Consider the following 17456-nt stretch of genomic DNA (forward strand, 5'->3'; position numbering starts at 1 on the left):
TCAATTTTGAAAATTCAATTTGCCGAATAATTTGTACAATATAGAATTATAGTTTTCCAACCACTCGCCCAACATTGAAACGGAAGTGACGATGCCCCTAAACGCACAAATGACGTTCACTAAAACCAGAGTTTTTGACGGAAATGCATCGAACTCGAAAGTTCTCTATTGAAATGAATTCTGATACATCTATTGAGTAATACACAATACTGTAAACCAACTAATTTTCGAGAGCAATTTTTTAGGACTTTTGCCAGTAGACAAATAACTTTTATTAATATCTTTGCATACTATAACAGAAGAAAAAGTGAGGTGGTTTTCATACATTATTTTAATGATACACCAAAAAAAAGTAACCTCAGACAATTTATTTACACTTTCTATCAAGTTTCGTTATTCACCACAAAGGTTAAAAAAAAAAGCTTGGAAATGTAAAATGTCAATGAACTTATTTTTTGTCATTTCAACGTTGTTTTAATTTTTAGGGCCAACAAGGTCCACAAGAAAATGAGCTTATTATTTAAACATGGTTTTAATTTTAGGGCCCACAAGGACCACAAGGAGTCACAGGAGAAAGAGGTGGAAATGGAGAAAATGTAAGTTTTTATCTAGTTTCTAGATTTTTTTGATTTTTTTGATTTTTCTATTGAAACATATCAAATGTTCTTATGAAACTTTAGTGAAAACAATATTTCATTATGAAGAGAAAAGCATCTTATACAATATAATCCACATTTGCGCCAAGCAGGATTTAGAAACAAACAACATGTGCTTATGTTAATTTGTCTCTAACTTGTATTAGATTCATAAACAATACAAACTATATAATTGAAGACTTTAATTCTGCCATTTTGTATTGTCCATGAGGGATATGTCATGATTAAACTTATGTATTTATTTTAATTGTTTTGTACATTCTGCCATTTTGTATTATCTAGGGAGACAAGGGAGACCCTGGACTTCAAGGCATGAATGGATTACCAGGACCAGAGGTTGGTTTTCTATTTCCAGTCAGATAGAAAGAAAAAATAATGTCACCAACTTGTATTCTTGCTACAAGTAAAAAATTGCATTAACATTTCTTTTTGCCTTGACCTACTAAAATTCAGGATTATTTATTGTCATTTTTGAGTTTTCCTGCTTCAAGTAAAAATTTTATGATTTCATTAACATATATATTTCTTTATTACCTTGACCAACCAAAATTCACTATTAATTATTGTCATATCACTTTAAATTTCAAGTGACAGTTACTGGTTTTGCACTGAAGGTACCTTGTTTTTGACCAGTAGTAAAATGTATTGCCAAAGGCTCAAAATATGGTACACCATCATCACACTCATTCATTGTTTCACTGCATAAATATTTTTTATTGAAAACAGGGACGTATATAAGTCCTTGTTGAAAAGGACCAGTTAACAAAAGAATTAAAAATATTACATCACTTCCAATAAATTTTTTCCAATGCAAAAAATGGATTGTTTTACATTAAAAGCACTAATAAGTGGTGTTTCTGCTTTAATAGGGACCACCAGGTGAACCAGGATCTGGCGGAGCACAAGGACCACCAGGCCAAAGAGTAAGTAGCTTGACCATTTTTTTTTTTATTTACTGTAAATGTCTTACTTAGTTCTTTGATACTTATGGAAAACTGCCTTAAATTGCTACTCAGTCAATGGATAAAAAATAGATTCAACAGAAAAGGTGCTAGGAATGTTAAGTCCCTTAAATACAAAAAAATATGTAAAATTTTATACAATTTTCTTTGATAATGACATGAGGTTTCCATATCTGTTTTTTTTCTACAAATTTATATGGTAAATATGTAAGTATGTTGTAAATTTGAAATGGAAATTGTGATAATTATTGTTTCACAGTCTTATAATTTATTAATTTGAGTTTTAATTTATTTTATACCTTACTTTTTACAGGGTCCTGATGGAAGACGTGGAGACCCTGGAACCGATGGAAGCCCAGGACCTTCTGGACCACCCGGACCAACAGTATGTTAAATATTTGTTTATTTTGATAAAAATTTACATACACAAAAATCTACTCATAGCATTCACTGATATTTTTAGCAGAACCTTAAAGGAAATAAGAAGATTTTTCTGAAGTGTAATTAGACTTAACTTTTAGCTGAGCAGAGATAGTCAAAGGAAATTAATATTAATTTTGTAAGATTTTGCAAAGAAATTGTAAACATATAAATCAAACTCAGTATATATAACAATAGATGAAGGTAAACAAAAATAGTTTTAAGAACTGTTGTAAAAACTGCCTTTTTTTTAAGTTCATTGCTTTGGTGACCTACGAAATATCCTCTCATGTTTTTAAGAAGGCTTCTTTTTTCAGATAAAGTTTATTTTAAAATGTTATTTTGTATGTTGCATCATATATTATGTAATTAACACATTGTTTTTTAATTTAGGGTAGACGAGGACCATCAGGAGAAGACGGACGCAGGGTATGGCATTATTTTTTTCTTCTTCTAATATTTAACAAGAATGGCTCAATTTAAATAAAGTATATGCAAAATCCAAATTGATTTTTCAATCAGTTAGAATGTTTACTTTGATAAGTTTGCATTAAACACAAATTAAAAAAACTCATTTCTGGAGTTTTTTTCCTCACTTTGAAATAAAGTAATTTTTTAGTAAAATTTTTGAAAGACAATACCAACACTGTTAAATCAACTCCTCTTTCATCCAGTTGCAGACTGTTGACACTACAAAGAAAGTTTCAACAAGAATTGAAGTTGTGGGCCACCTATTATTATGTTTTTCTTTAAAGATTGTTTTCTCCTTTTTTACTGTTAACATTTATATTTGCATATACATGTATTTTAAAAGTTGTTCGTTATAGATGCATTCTTCATTGAAATAACAATTCTTTAATCGTTTATTATATTTTTTCAGGGATCAATGGGAGAAGCCGGAAATCCAGGACCACCTGTAAGTATGAGTTATCTCCCTTTTACTTGATCATTCAAATGTATAAAAAGTATGAGTTATCTCCCTTTTACTTGATCATTTAAATGTATAAAAAGTATGAGTTATCTCCCTTTTACTTGATCATTCAAATGTATAAAAATTAGCATTATGTTTTAAAAATTCAGCGAAATATTCCAAAATTTCTGAATTATTATTGGAAAAAATTACTGCCTAAAATAATGCACCAATATGTTCCATATTATGTCTAGTTTTATTAAAAAAAAAGGAAATAAAAAATGAGAAATATTATTTTAATAGAGCTGTTCTATAAACAAATCAAATGCAAAGTTTAAAATCTAGTTGTGTAACTTATTTGATGTTTAGAATTATTAATGTGCATATTATATTTATTTCTTTTAGGGTCAACCAGGACGAAATATTTACGGTGGTGCTATGACCCAGTGGTTCAGAAACCCAGCACAAGGAAACAAGGGATGGCAAGGAGATGATCCAATTCCAGCAGAAGAGGTACATAGATATTAAAAAAAGATATGTAATTGATCTGTTACTTTGGAGGTGTGGCCTATTTGTATGATTGTTAATGTGCTATGCTTTTAAATGAACATTTTTCACTCCATATGTAACTGGCATTCATAAAATATCTTTATTCGTTAATTATCATATTAAAATTATTTTATGTGTACATAATATAATGCCAAACAACTTTATCAAAAAATCATCATTTGTGATAAAGGCTAAAAAAATAATTTTGGAAAACAATTTTATTTGCAGATTGATGCTGATGTTTTCAAAGCATTGGAAGAAGTAACTCTTCAAATAGAGAAGATCAGGAATCCAACTGGTGCACACGATTCTCCAGCACGTACCTGTGAAGATCTCAAACACCATAATCCAGATATTGAAGATGGTAAGTGGTAGCTAGTTCATCGTTTCAGAATCAAATGCATTCTGGGTAACATTTTCAAAACTTTACACCAAAACGTTGTGATTGGTTTGAAACATCCTAAATAATGGAAATTCAACCAATGATATTATGTTATTTTCATTTTGGTATACGAACAATGAGATTAACCATAGTCCTTGAGAGGGAGTGTGTGGCAGGACCTTTTTCGGGAAGTCGGGATCGGGTGTTTTTAAGCTTGGCATAGAACCTGTCAGATCAGGGTATTCTTTTTCCGAATTTCCTGATGTCGGATTCATTTTTTTTTTAATTTGGGACCTCAGGATAACATGTTTTTAAACATGGGATTTTAGGATTAGGACCCCTCCTATCCCCCCTCTTTAGAGTCTGAAAAATTGAATATCGTATCATATCTAAGCCTTCTGTTCTTCATGACCTTTATAGTATGGGCAAGGTCATATTTTATCTTATATTGCACAGATTTCTTTAATACATTATCACATGAACTTGTGTTTAAATGAAATCAGATATGAAAATTGGACTAAAAGGCTATATCTGAACTCTTTGTTTAATGTGACTGCTTTGTTTTTACAGGTGAATATTGGATAAACCCTAACCTTGGACCAATATATGATGTTATAAAAGTAAGATGTGACTTCAAGAGGAAGAGAACATTTACTTGTGTACAACCAGAAGTTAAAGTGGTTAGTATTCACTTATAGAATAACAAATTTAAACATTGTTTCTTCTACTAAGAACAAAAAGTGCACATTAACAGAAGTTTAGAAAACTGTGAAAAAAGAAATAAGTGTGTATATTCACACATCAAATTTAACCAAAAAATTGATAAAAGTGACCTATTTTATCAAGTTATTATATCTAATGTTAATTTGACACATTTATTCTTAAATTTACAAGTGTGGACACAGATCAGTGTGGACAGAGATCAGTGTGGATATGACTTGATTGATTAGTGTTAGTATGTTTGACCTTGTTCTAAAATTCGTCATTTGACTTTTTTTCAGATTGAGAATGTTAAAGTAGAATCAAAAACATCCCACACCTGGCTTTCTGATGTACTTGGATCCAAGGTAAATTAACACTTATTCTGCAGTAACTAGCTATTGAGGGTCTGAATGGGACTTACAGAAATGCAAAATAAAGGCAAATAAAGAAAAAGGAGAGAGAGAAAAAAATCACAAACACAGAAATCAGAGACACAACATCCAGAACCTTGTTACTTTACAAAAGATCATTTGCCCTAGAAAGTGATGGTCTTACCTATATGCAACTTTATATTCTCAAAACTATTTTATCATATCATTTTAATAATGTCCATTGGAGTCTAAAGAATGATTATTAAATCCCATCCGAATATCAAATATGAAGCTTTTTTCATTTGCTTATTTGAATATGTTTGCCTATTCTCTTGAAGGTGGTTGAGTGTATGATAACATGTTTAAACAGAAAGTGATATTTACTTACTTTCAATCATGTTTCTGAAATAGTATATAATAGAAATAAGATGTGGTATGAGTGCCAATGAGGCAACTCTTCATCCAATTCACAAGGTGTAAAAAGGTATGATTATTGGTATAACACCATACTATGGATTTTTTTACCACCTTTTATTTAAGTGTGGAAACTATTTACAGTATAATTAATTCATGATTTCCTTTACAGTTCAACTACGATCCAAGTGCCTTCATCAAACCACAGATCAAATTCCTCCAGTATCTTCATCAAAAGGTTAACCAGAAAATTACATATGAATGTAAAAACTCTATTGCCATTGGAAGTGATGATGAGAAATCTATCCAACTCTCTGGATTTGATGATACTACAATGTCCGTCAAGGGCAAGAGGAGCATCAGATACAAGGTTGAAGAAGATTCTTGCAAGGTAAAAAAAATATTTGATTTTTGTTTACCAGATATTTCAAATTTGATTATCAATGACTGTGGAATCATTATTATTCGTTGGATACCAATTTTCGTGGATTTCGTGGGTAAAGGTGAACCACAAAATTAAATGTTCAACAAATGACAAATTTACTATAGGCTTGTATGTAAACTTTCGCAATACCACTAAATCAAGTATCCAGGAACCTTTTACTTTCCATTAATCCACGAAAATTGGTTCCAACGAAAATAAATGAATCCACAGTAATAAAGGCAAAAGTAGTATATCACTGTTCAAAATGTATAAATCAATTGAGGAAGACAAATACAGGTTACAAACTAAAACTGAGGGAAACACTTTAACTATAAGTGGAAAACAACGAAGCAACAGAAACACGGAAGTGTGATGTTATAAAATAGAAAAAGATATCCATGACACACAATTAGTACATGCACATCAAAAAAGGAAGAAAAAAAAACAAAGGAAAAGAACAATACTGTTATTGCTGTCCTTCATCTGTTTTATACTCAATTGAGACTGTAACCCAACAAATATAAGAAAAAAGACATCAAGGAAAATACACAAATTAATTTTGATTCTACATGTATTACCATTGTGCTCAAATTTCTTCAGTCACAAACAAAAAAAGGGATACAGCATGTCTCAAAAGATTTTCTTCTTGCTTATCAGATCAGTTAACAAAAAAAACTTACAAAATAAAGGGTGCAGCATTTAATAAAAAAAAAATGATTTGTGTAATAAAAACTAGCACCTAGCATTCTACATTAGTAAAAGATTCAATGAAAATTAATTATTGGAGTTGATAAAATGTAAAACTGATATAAGGTCAATATAAATGTATTATAAATTGTGTTTTATTTTTACCTACAGACTAAGAATGGTCAATGGGGAAGAACAGTTCTAGAGATTAATACAAAGAGAACAAAATCCCTACCTGTTATGGATGTAGGAGTGTATGATGTAGGAGCACCTGACCAAGACTTTAAAATTAAACTTGGAGAAGTTTGTTTCTTTAACTAAAATCATTTTACATTTAAGCTTCATATTTTCATAAGCATTTTTTTTATATAATAGAATTTATCATGTTGTGCAATTTTATGGTGCTGTAAAACTATAAATATTTTAGAGACTATTTAAACACATTTAGGACGGAATAGTGTGGATATTTTTATCAATTAACAATGATTTTTATATGTGCAATATATTTTGTATAATGAATTGTTTTTTGATATTCGTCCTATGGAAGGGACCATTCCTTTTATAATTTACACATCAGGGAGAATGTAATGTTTGTATGAAGATAGATTTTTCTATCCTATGAGAGTTGCCATGTATATATTTGTGTTAGTTTTATAAATTTTAGCTGTGAAATTTATTGCCGTTAGAAGATCGTAACATCTGTGGTCTGCCATGATACCACTTTACTAACGACAACAAATTTCTGGTATAATACACCTTATCTGTGATATCATTTGTCAGACACTGCCATGATTTCAAGACTGTTAACATTTTTTTGTTTTATTTGTATAACATTGAATTTTCTATGCAATATGATTTGATATCTGCTTTTCTCAGCAATAGCATTTTATATACAGATCTTGTTCAGAAGGTTTATTGTAATTTCAGCTTTCAGAGAAATAAAATAAAACTAAAAGTTAGCACGTTTTTGATTTTTCTTTACTTCAAACAATACTTAGCAAAGATGGTTGTTACACTACTAACTAGGTTAGTGTAGGGCTGAGTGCATATATATATAATAAGTAAGATGTGATATGATTGCCAATGAGACAACTCTCCACAAAAGACCAAATGACACAGAAATTAACAACTAATAGTCATTGATGGCCTTCAACAATGTGCAAAGGTCAAACCGCATGTCAGTCCCACCATATTCTTTTTGTCCCTGTATGGAGTCAGGAGTTTATAGTCCAAGTATTTGTTGTTTGTTGCTGCCATCATAATTGTCTTTATTTAATAAATATAGACTAAATCAGGCCATTTATTTTCTCTGTTGAATTGTTTTACGATTTTGTCATCTAGGACCTTTAAAAAAGAGTAGCATAAAATACCAAAAGTAAAATCACAAAAATACTGATTTCCAAGGAAAATTCAAAAAGTAAAGTCCCTGATCAAATGGCAAAATCAAAAGCTGAAACACATCAAATGAACAGATAACAACTATCATACTCTTAACTTGGTACAGGCATTTACAAACTCATAAGTTGAAAATAAACTGACAACAAAATGAAAAAAAACAAAAGACAAACAACAGTAAACAGAACACAAATTTTGTATATAGGTATTGGTCATTGTCCATACAGAAACCATATGTTTAAATCCTTGTTCCTTTGTCGTTTTGTCAGTTTGATATTTTCAAAAAATTTAGATAAAATCACACACTTAGTTTTCTCTGTTGTATTGTTCCACATTTTGTTATTCAGGGCCTTGTACAGCTTACTAGACAGTACATATTTTGCTCATAATTGAAGATTTTATCGTGATGTGTTGTTGATCACATTCATGCCCTGGATAGAACTGGTCACCTGACAATCAAACCACATCTCCCATGCCCTGGATAGAACTGGTCACTTGACAATCAAACCACATCTCCCATGCCCTGGATAGAACTGGTCACTTGACAATCAAACCACATCTCACATGCCCTGGATAGAACTGGTCACTTGACAATCAAACCACATCTCCCATGCCCTGGATAGAACTGGTCACTTGACAACCAAACCACATCTCACATGCCCTGGATAGAACTGGTCACTTGACAACCAAACCACATCTCACATGCCCTGGATAGAACTGGTCACTTGACAATCAAACCACATCTCACATGCCCTGGATAGAACTGGTCACTTGACAATCAAAACACATCTCCGTACTGAGGAAGTGGAATGAGACTTTAGGTTTGCACTCTTGTCTACCCATTAATCAGTCTGGCAAATAAGTTTTCAACATCTTATTTGTGCTTGGAGATATTGATTTGATGCTTGGTATATAGTTTTATCATGACCAGTTACAGATCAATTTGAATTTTGTTTTGGGCTGATGATTTTGTGCAGAGTTGTTTTTTATCGTTTGAATCATTTCAGAAGTTGGCCTATTAAAGCTTACTATACGGTTGGATATTGATCATTGTTGAAAGCTGCATGGTAATCTATTGTTGTGTTGACAATATTTGGTGTAAAATCTTCATCAGATATGGTAAAACCCAACTAGTACTAAGGTCATAAACAGGTCACATAAATCAAAAAAATAATACAATAAACTACTTATGACAGCTAGATATTTACCCAAACATCAATTGGAAATGGTTTAGAACTTGACCACAAAAGGTTAACCTTGAGCACTGATCTATAAAATGAGGTCATGGTCATTTCATCTCTGCCTTACTGCCAAGTAGACCTTGGAATGATTGTGTATACAAAATAAACTTGTCCTATCACTCTATTAAGTAAGAAAATGACAAAAGTTATGAAAATATGAAAATACGAAGATCAAAAGTGGTACTATTGCCAATGAGGCAACCTTCCAACAGAGACAAAATGAAGCAGTTAACAACTATAGGTCACTGTACTGCCTTCAACAATGAGCAAATCCTGTACTGTATAGTAAACTATAAAAGGTCCAAAGAAAATTATGTTTTTTAAGCATTAGCTGAACCATGAGAATAACCACAGGCACTTGTCTCAGAAAAAAATTTCCTATATACCTTATTATAACACAAGGTACTTAACTTGCATTTTAGAAAAATGTTGGGTATTGACGAAGTTCCGTTATATGCCGCTTTATAGGCTGTTTATCCCACTAAAGCTTGTTTTTATCGTAAATCTAAATTGATTTATCTTTACAATGGTGTATAACATGCCTACATTTATTGTCGGAATCATCTGTAGCAATCTTACCAAAGTATGTCAATCGTTTTAATTTTGCATCCGCTGAAGAATTGGCAATAAACGCGTCATTCTCCTTGTATATATCGGTTTCCAATTGGTCAATTCTATGGGAAAGTCTAAATGATTCTCGGAGTTATCTGATCTTGTTTCATTTCATACGTAAAGTCAAGAGAGAGTCTGAAAGACATTGACGTCATGGGAAAATTTGTAACTTATTAAACAACACTTGTTAGATTTTTTTCACGTTATATCATACAATTTTACTAACTGTATGATAAGTTCTATTCATACGAAAACTAACAGGTTTTTTTAAAACGATTTTTATAATAAATCATTTACTGCGGCCGTTTATTGCCAATTCTTCAGCGGTTTGCAAAATTATTACGATTGACATACTTTGGTAGGATTGCTACGGATGATTCCGAGAACAAATGTAGGCATGTTATACACCATTGTATAGATAAATCAATTTAGATTTACGATATAACATGCTTTAGTGGGGTTGTCAGCCTATAAAGCGGCATAAAACGGAACTTTGTCACCACCTAACATTTTTCTAAAATGCAAGTTAAGTACCTTGTGTTATAATAAGGTATAGGAAATTTTTTTTCTGAGACAAGTGCCTGTGAGAATAACGCCAAAAACAAATGACACATAGCAAATGGAACTGCACAACATAAGGCATATGCTTACAAATTCTGAGGTACCCAGATTCTCTACCTTTTAAATAGTTAAATTCCCTAGGTGAGAATTCCATTGTCTCAAAAGACAAAAAAATAAATGATTTGTATCCATTGGTATTTACAAATAAAATATGTTATCTTTGGTGCTTGCAAATAGAGATAAAGCACTCACACTGGATTATAGTTTTCTGTGATAGTTTGCAACAGTTTGGTGGATAGTTTTCTCATACGCAATCATACCACAACTCCAAATTTGTATTAGTTTGCAATGATTGCAAAATGGTTCCACACTTTCACAAACTACATTGAATTTAACACTGTAGACAAGATATAAACTCAAAAATATTAAAAACATGATCTTATTTTATTTTTTTCAAATACTTATGATAAAAAATAATCAAACTGAAATCAATGCATCATAGATAAATTACACTATTAACAAATACAATAAATTTAAAAAATACATACAATCAAATCGGTTTTAACATTTATTTTTTTATTTCATTTTGAGATATAAATCATAATATAAAATTTACAATTCATTCAATCATAGTGATCTGAAAAAAATCATGAATATTTATACCCGTCAACCTTTTGGAGTTATAAAGTGAGAGATGTCCCCCCTTTTCTACCTATCCTTAAAAGGGGGAATTCTACAACACAACCTATTGTCATTCAAATTTTGTACAAACATATATTCTTTATTCAAATTAAGAACATATTAAGTATACAATCAAATATAACTATACATGGAGTTAAACAAATGTAATAAATCTTTTTTATACATTATATAAACATGCTCTCCTTCTTATATAGATTAGACCTGTTTGAATGGTTTTACACTAACTTTTGGGGCCCTTTATAGCTTGCTGTTCCTTGTGAGCCAATGCTCTGTGTTGAAGGCCATACCTTGACCAATAATGGTTTACTTTTCAAAATTGTTACTGCAATGGAGAGTTGTCTCATTTGAACTCATACCACATCTTCCAATATCTATTTGTTCAAAACCATATTTGCAATTCATTAAAAAATAAATAGTAAAAAATACCATTAAACAACCCAAATGATGGGAGGGCTGGGTTTTTTTGTCAACGATCAAAGAAAAGACCTTGACCTCCTAAGCAGGCAGAAGACATCAAAAGTGTGGGTTGTATAAAATGTTTTAATGAAAAAGAGGGAGTTTCCATCCTCGAACTTGTATATATGCAGGTATAAATAAATTTGATTTACACATAAAACATATCTATATAAATAAAAGTTTTATGCCACATCTTCTTTTTTTTTAATTTGAACAGATAAATATCATTTCTAATAACCTCAATTATATAATTTTTCAAACATAATTTTACAAAATTTATTACATATCACAAGTAAGGGTCTGCTGTTATTACATCAATTTGTAAGAGTGATTCTGTTGTTCATAAAAAAAATCTAATATATCTATATGAACAGTACACAGTTTTTTTAAGAATTTTACAGTTATTCATAAAAATAAAATATATGATCAGTACACAGGGATCACTATCAGATACCTGCCATTTGAATATTCAAATTTTGACAGGTATCGTCATTTTATCAGAAACATCTGAATTGTTATCCTGCATACAAAATATGACCACTGCTCACACCACAGACAAACAGTTCTTGATATAACTTATAATATACAGCATTAAATTAATGTTCCAAGCTTAACATAAGTTGGTTGATTTATTTTGCCTGTCTATGGAATAGTAACAGTGGTCTTTACGATGATCATGTGACCTTTAGATCTAATGACCAATCAGGAGGCTTGCTTTCATACAACATTCCAGTGTAACTTCTCAATTCACCAGTTCCTTTTGACTTTGAACTAGTTGCTCCTCCATCAGAAACTGTAAATATATATTAAAAGTGAATTCCCAATTTTTAGAATCTGATTAATGAGGATAAGAATACCCTGTATCGTCCAACATCCATTATAGACATATTTACACTTGTATGCAAATTTGTCCCCCATTACATAACATCACACAGGTTCCTGTAAACTTTGACTTCATAATTCAAAACATATGACGTCACAACTTAAAAGTGATTGTTGCTTGACGTCAAAAGGTTATTTGGAGGTGATATAAGGTCATTGGGAGGCAAAATACAGCTAAATACCAAAAGTGTAAATACGTTTATTAGCCAGCCACTGTTAGTGTCAATGATCGTTAATCTTTTATCATCTTTCATCAAATCTCATTTTGTAGCTCCTGTAAGAGTCCAATGGAGTCAAATATTTATTGTTAATGTTATCTTCTAAATAAACCTTTTCCTGTCATACATCATAAGGGATACCCCAATTCCTACCCTCATACATCATAAGGAATACCACAATTCCTACCCTTATACATCATAAGGGATACCCCAATTCCTACCCTCATACATCATAAGGGATACCCCAATTCCTACCCTCATACATCATAAGGGATACCCCAATTCCTACCCTTATACATCATAAGGGATACCCCAATTCCTACCCTCATACATCATAAGGGATACCCCAATTCCTACCCTTATACATCATAAGGGATACCCCAATTCCTACCCTCATACATCATAAGGGATACCCAATTCCCCTCATACATCATAAGGGATACCCCAATTCCTACCCTCATCCATCATAAGGGATACCCCAATTCCTAACCTCATCCATCATAAGGGATACCCCAATTCCTACCCTTATACATCATAAGGGATACCCCAATTCCTACCCTCATTCATCATAAGGAATACCCCAAGTCCTACCCTTATACATCATAAGGGATACCCCAATTCCTACCCTCATACATCATAAGGGATACCCAATTCCCCTCATCCATCATAAGGGATACCCCATTTGCTACCCTCATCCATCATGGATAATACCCCAATTCCTACTCTCATCCACCATGGATAACACCCCTATTCCTACCCTCATACATCATAAGGGATACCCTATTCCTACCCTCATACATCATAAGGAATACCACAATTCCTACCCTTATACATCATAAGGGATACCCCAATTCCTACCCTCATACATCATAAGGGATACCCAATTCCCCTCATCCATCATAAGGGATACCCCAATTCCTACCCTCATACATCATAAGGGATACCCAATTCCCCTCATCCATCATAAGGGATACCCCAATTCCTACCCTCATCCATCATGGATAACACCCCAATTCCTACCCTCATACATCATAAGGGATACCCCTATTCCTACCCTCATACATCATAAGGGATACCCCAATTCCTACCCTCATACATCATAAGGGATACCCCTATTCCTACCCTCATCCATCATAAGGGATACCCCAATTCCTACCCTCATCCATCATAAGGGATACCCCAATTCCTACCCTCATACATCATAAGGGATACCCCTATTCCTACCCTCATCCATCATAAGGGATACCCCAATTCCTACCCTCATCCATCATAAGGGATACCCCAATTCCTACCCTCATACATCATAAGGGATACCCAATTCCCCTCATCCATCATAAGGGATACCCCAATTCCTACCCTCATCCATCATAAGGGATACCCTAATTCCTACCCTCATCCATCATAAGGGATACCCCAATTCCTACCCTCATACATCATAAGGGATACCCAATTCCCCTCATCCATCATAAGGGATACCCCAATTCCTACCCTCATCCATCATAAGGGATACCCCAATTCCTACCCTCATACATCATAAGGGATACCCCTATTCCTACCCTCATACATCATAAGGGATACCCTATTCCTACCCTCATACATCATAAGGCATACCCCTATTCCTACCCTCATTCATCATGGGTAATATCTTTAATAGAATATCTACACCTAATCATTGATGAGATAAAATCATCCTAAAAATGTTGTTTTTTCTGTTGCTTTTTCTTAAAACATATTTTTGTTAAATATTATCAAAATGGACTAGACACAAGTTAATTGTACTTATCTAGTCTTCTAAATGAAGTGTATTGTTTTTAGTATTTTTGTGTAAGAACAATGAAATTGACATTTATATTAACAAATTACAATTGAGTGTAAGTAGAGTTCAATCTAAAACATTTATTTCGTTTTGCTTTCTTTTCTAATCATATTCAAAAATAATGTGTTCACTTTCATTTTTCTTGCCTTGTTTAAATTTCATATGACAATGTAACAATATATATGCATTATGTAAACATTTTTCACTTACATTTATCATCTTTTGACTTTGATGCATTTCCAACTTGCTGTGGCAAAGCAAGGTCACCCAGGTCAACTTCATCATTGTAAGGATTTTCCAGTAACTTCACAACTCTTCTAACTTCAGAGTAATCTCCCTTTTCTGCTGCCTTGATGGCATTCTGAGCAATGTAGTTCCTCAAGATGAATCTGAAATAATACTTATTCAGGTTATACTAGTTCTTCTGTTTACTAAATTCTAATATTTCAGAATTTATTACCAAAACTTCAAGAATAAGTGAAACAACGAGCTACTGCCCACTGATGATACTGCCACCACAACTGGATAATTTTAATAGTGTGAAAATATGCAAGTGTTCAGTAATCAGGAAGTTGTTGAGTTATGAATCTGTAAATGCATCACACAGAATAGGTGACTAATATAAAACTTGAAACCAAATTTCAGACATCCTTATTATGTAGTTCCTGAGAAAGATGCGATAATTTTTTTTCATTGAATGGATGGACAGACAAATGTAAAACAGTATACTCCTACTTTCAAAAGTGGGATACAATTATTTTTTCACATATTAATATTTGAGAATTATAACCCAATCTTCAAGATTTTTTTATAAACATATTGAAATTTGAAAATTTATTACCAATTCTACAAGAATTATTTAATCGCATATCAATATTTTAACTCTTTAAAGTGAATACAAATTGTGAAATCAAGAAGCTCTCAGCCTTAACACTTAACTCAGTACTCAGAGTGCAAGATTTGTGCTCTTAACACTAAATCCAGTATTTTGATTGGTTGAATAATGAATCAGCATTTTGATTGGTTGAATAATGAACCAGCATTTTGATTGGTTGAATAATGAACCTGAGTAGGACAATTGTCCTCCCAAATTTTGGTTGACCACAATGCCAGTTATAGAGAACTTGAAAATTGAAGATGGTAATAATTTACTTTTAAACTGTAGATTTATTATTATTCAAAGGATACCAATTTCCAAGGATTTCGTGGCTAAAAGTGAACCATGAAACTCAACGTTTAACTTATGACAAAATTTCTAAAGGCTTGCATTCAGATATCTGCAAAACCAATAAATTAAATACCCATGTACATACAAGTTTTGCTTGGACCATGAAAATTGTACCCATGAAAATAAATGAATCCACAATATAATTGTACCTTGGGTTATTAGAATTCATGACTCTGACTCTCTCTGCATTGGCTTGAATTAAATCTGTCTTTCCTTCCACCTCTTTATTCAATCTTTCTACATATTTCTTTAACCATGAATCCCAAGCTTCCTCGTTTGTTTTTCTTTGATCTTCATCAGTCTTGTCCTTAGATTAAAAAAAAATCAACATAATTACTATGAGGATCAAACATGAACATCTTTGTCTTCATAACTTAAAATTGATTTTTCATCCAAGAACTCAAATTTTTGTGGGTTATTAATATTAAAATTAGGAGAATACTGTGGAATCATTATTATACATTGGATACCAATTTCTGTGGATTTCATGGGTATAGATGAATCAAGAAATTAACAACAAATACAAATTCTCATTAAGGTTACAAGCTAAATCATAAAATTAAATATAAAAAAAAAGTTTTGTTCAATCCATGAAAATTGTTTATGAGCATAACATGGTATTCAGAATTTAGAGTGTGGCAAATACCCATGAAAATAAATGAATTCACAGTATATGATTTCAACGGTCATTGAAGCAACAAGCCCCAAAACTCCAAGCAGACTGGAAGGTCAATATCTAACTATCTACAGGTTCATATATTGTTTTCAACATAAGGCAGCCACAGATCCTTATAATCAAAGCTATAATTGTATGTTTTCAATGTATATACATTTTCGTATTTATGATACTTCATTTGAACACGTAAAATCAAACCCATTTCCTGTATTATAAGAATCATAGTTAGCATTCCACAGTGAAAAAATAAATCAAAATGAACCACAAAATGTTAAAATCTTCAACATACACATACAGATTGAAATAAACAATTAATTTTCCCATAGGCGACAATGGTAGCCTTTTACAATGTACAGATTTTAGAAGGTTGATTTATTTTGACGAAACCTTGCCGGAATGAAAGAAAAGTTATTAGGACAGTGTTTTTTGGTCCAAAAAATATAGGTTAACATTGCTTTTCTTAGCCTAAATTGTACTTATCTCCCATGCCTATCAATTTTGCACTTAAAAACATATGTCTTATCCTAGCGTTAAAAAGACATCTCAGTTCCGTGAGGGCTAAGGAAAATAATTTATTTTGCATTTTGTATAAAGCAGAGTTCAAGAAGTCTCTAATAATAAACTAGGAGCTCTTAAGAGCCTGTGTCACTCATCTAGGTCTATGTGCATATTGAACAAAGGAAACAGATGGATTCATGACAAAATTGTGTTTTGGTGATGGTGATGTGTTTGCAGATCATATACTTTACTGATAATTCTTGCTACTTACAATTTTCTCTATCTGTAATGAACTTGGCCCTTTTAGTTACAGAGGAAACATTTTGTAAAAACTTATAAAAATTTACCAAATTAATGAAAGTTGTTAAAAATCGTCTATAAAGGGCAATAGCTCCTTAATGGGTCAACCGACCATTTTGGTCATGTTGATTTATTTGTAGATCTTAATTTGCTGAACATTATTGCTGTTTACAGTTTATCTCTATCTATAATAGTATTCAAGATAATAACCAAAAACGGAATTACCAATTGGGAGCAGCAACCCAACAATCAGTTGTCCAATTCATCTGAAAATTTCAAGGCAGATAGATCTTGACTTAATAAACAATTTAACCCAGTCAGATTTGCTTGAAATGCTTTGGTTTCAGAGTAAAAAGCCAAAATATACATTTTACCCCTATGTTCTATTTTAAGC

The 17456-nt window shown here is 32.0% G+C and overlaps 2 protein-coding genes across 2 annotated transcripts in view; one reads left to right on the top strand and one right to left on the bottom strand.

The window, feature by feature from the left end:
* Nucleotides 1-7436, top strand: part of LOC134707834 (fibril-forming collagen alpha chain-like) — a 34334-nt gene extending 26898 nt beyond the window's left edge. Inside the window, exons 38-49 of the mRNA XM_063567910.1 lie at nt 543-596; nt 939-992; nt 1526-1579; nt 1932-2003; nt 2432-2467; nt 2919-2954; nt 3354-3461; nt 3726-3861; nt 4450-4559; nt 4881-4946; nt 5539-5757; nt 6649-7436. Of these exons, the coding sequence (XP_063423980.1) occupies nt 543-596; nt 939-992; nt 1526-1579; nt 1932-2003; nt 2432-2467; nt 2919-2954; nt 3354-3461; nt 3726-3861; nt 4450-4559; nt 4881-4946; nt 5539-5757; nt 6649-6798 (1095 nt within the window). The 3' untranslated portion in view covers nt 6799-7436. The remainder of the gene's footprint in view (nt 1-542; nt 597-938; nt 993-1525; nt 1580-1931; nt 2004-2431; nt 2468-2918; nt 2955-3353; nt 3462-3725; nt 3862-4449; nt 4560-4880; nt 4947-5538; nt 5758-6648) is intronic.
* Nucleotides 7437-11706: 4270 nt separating this feature from the next.
* Nucleotides 11707-17456, bottom strand: part of LOC134707835 (protein adenylyltransferase SelO, mitochondrial-like) — a 28286-nt gene continuing 22536 nt past the window's right edge. Inside the window, exons 11-13 of the mRNA XM_063567911.1 lie at nt 15738-15895; nt 14571-14749; nt 11707-12237 (exon numbers count right to left, since the gene is read on the bottom strand). Of these exons, the coding sequence (XP_063423981.1) occupies nt 12119-12237; nt 14571-14749; nt 15738-15895 (456 nt within the window). The 3' untranslated portion in view covers nt 11707-12118. The remainder of the gene's footprint in view (nt 12238-14570; nt 14750-15737; nt 15896-17456) is intronic.

Source organism: Mytilus trossulus, chromosome 2, assembly GCF_036588685.1.
Source record: "Mytilus trossulus isolate FHL-02 chromosome 2, PNRI_Mtr1.1.1.hap1, whole genome shotgun sequence".
NCBI lineage: Eukaryota > Metazoa > Mollusca > Bivalvia > Mytilida > Mytilidae > Mytilus > Mytilus trossulus.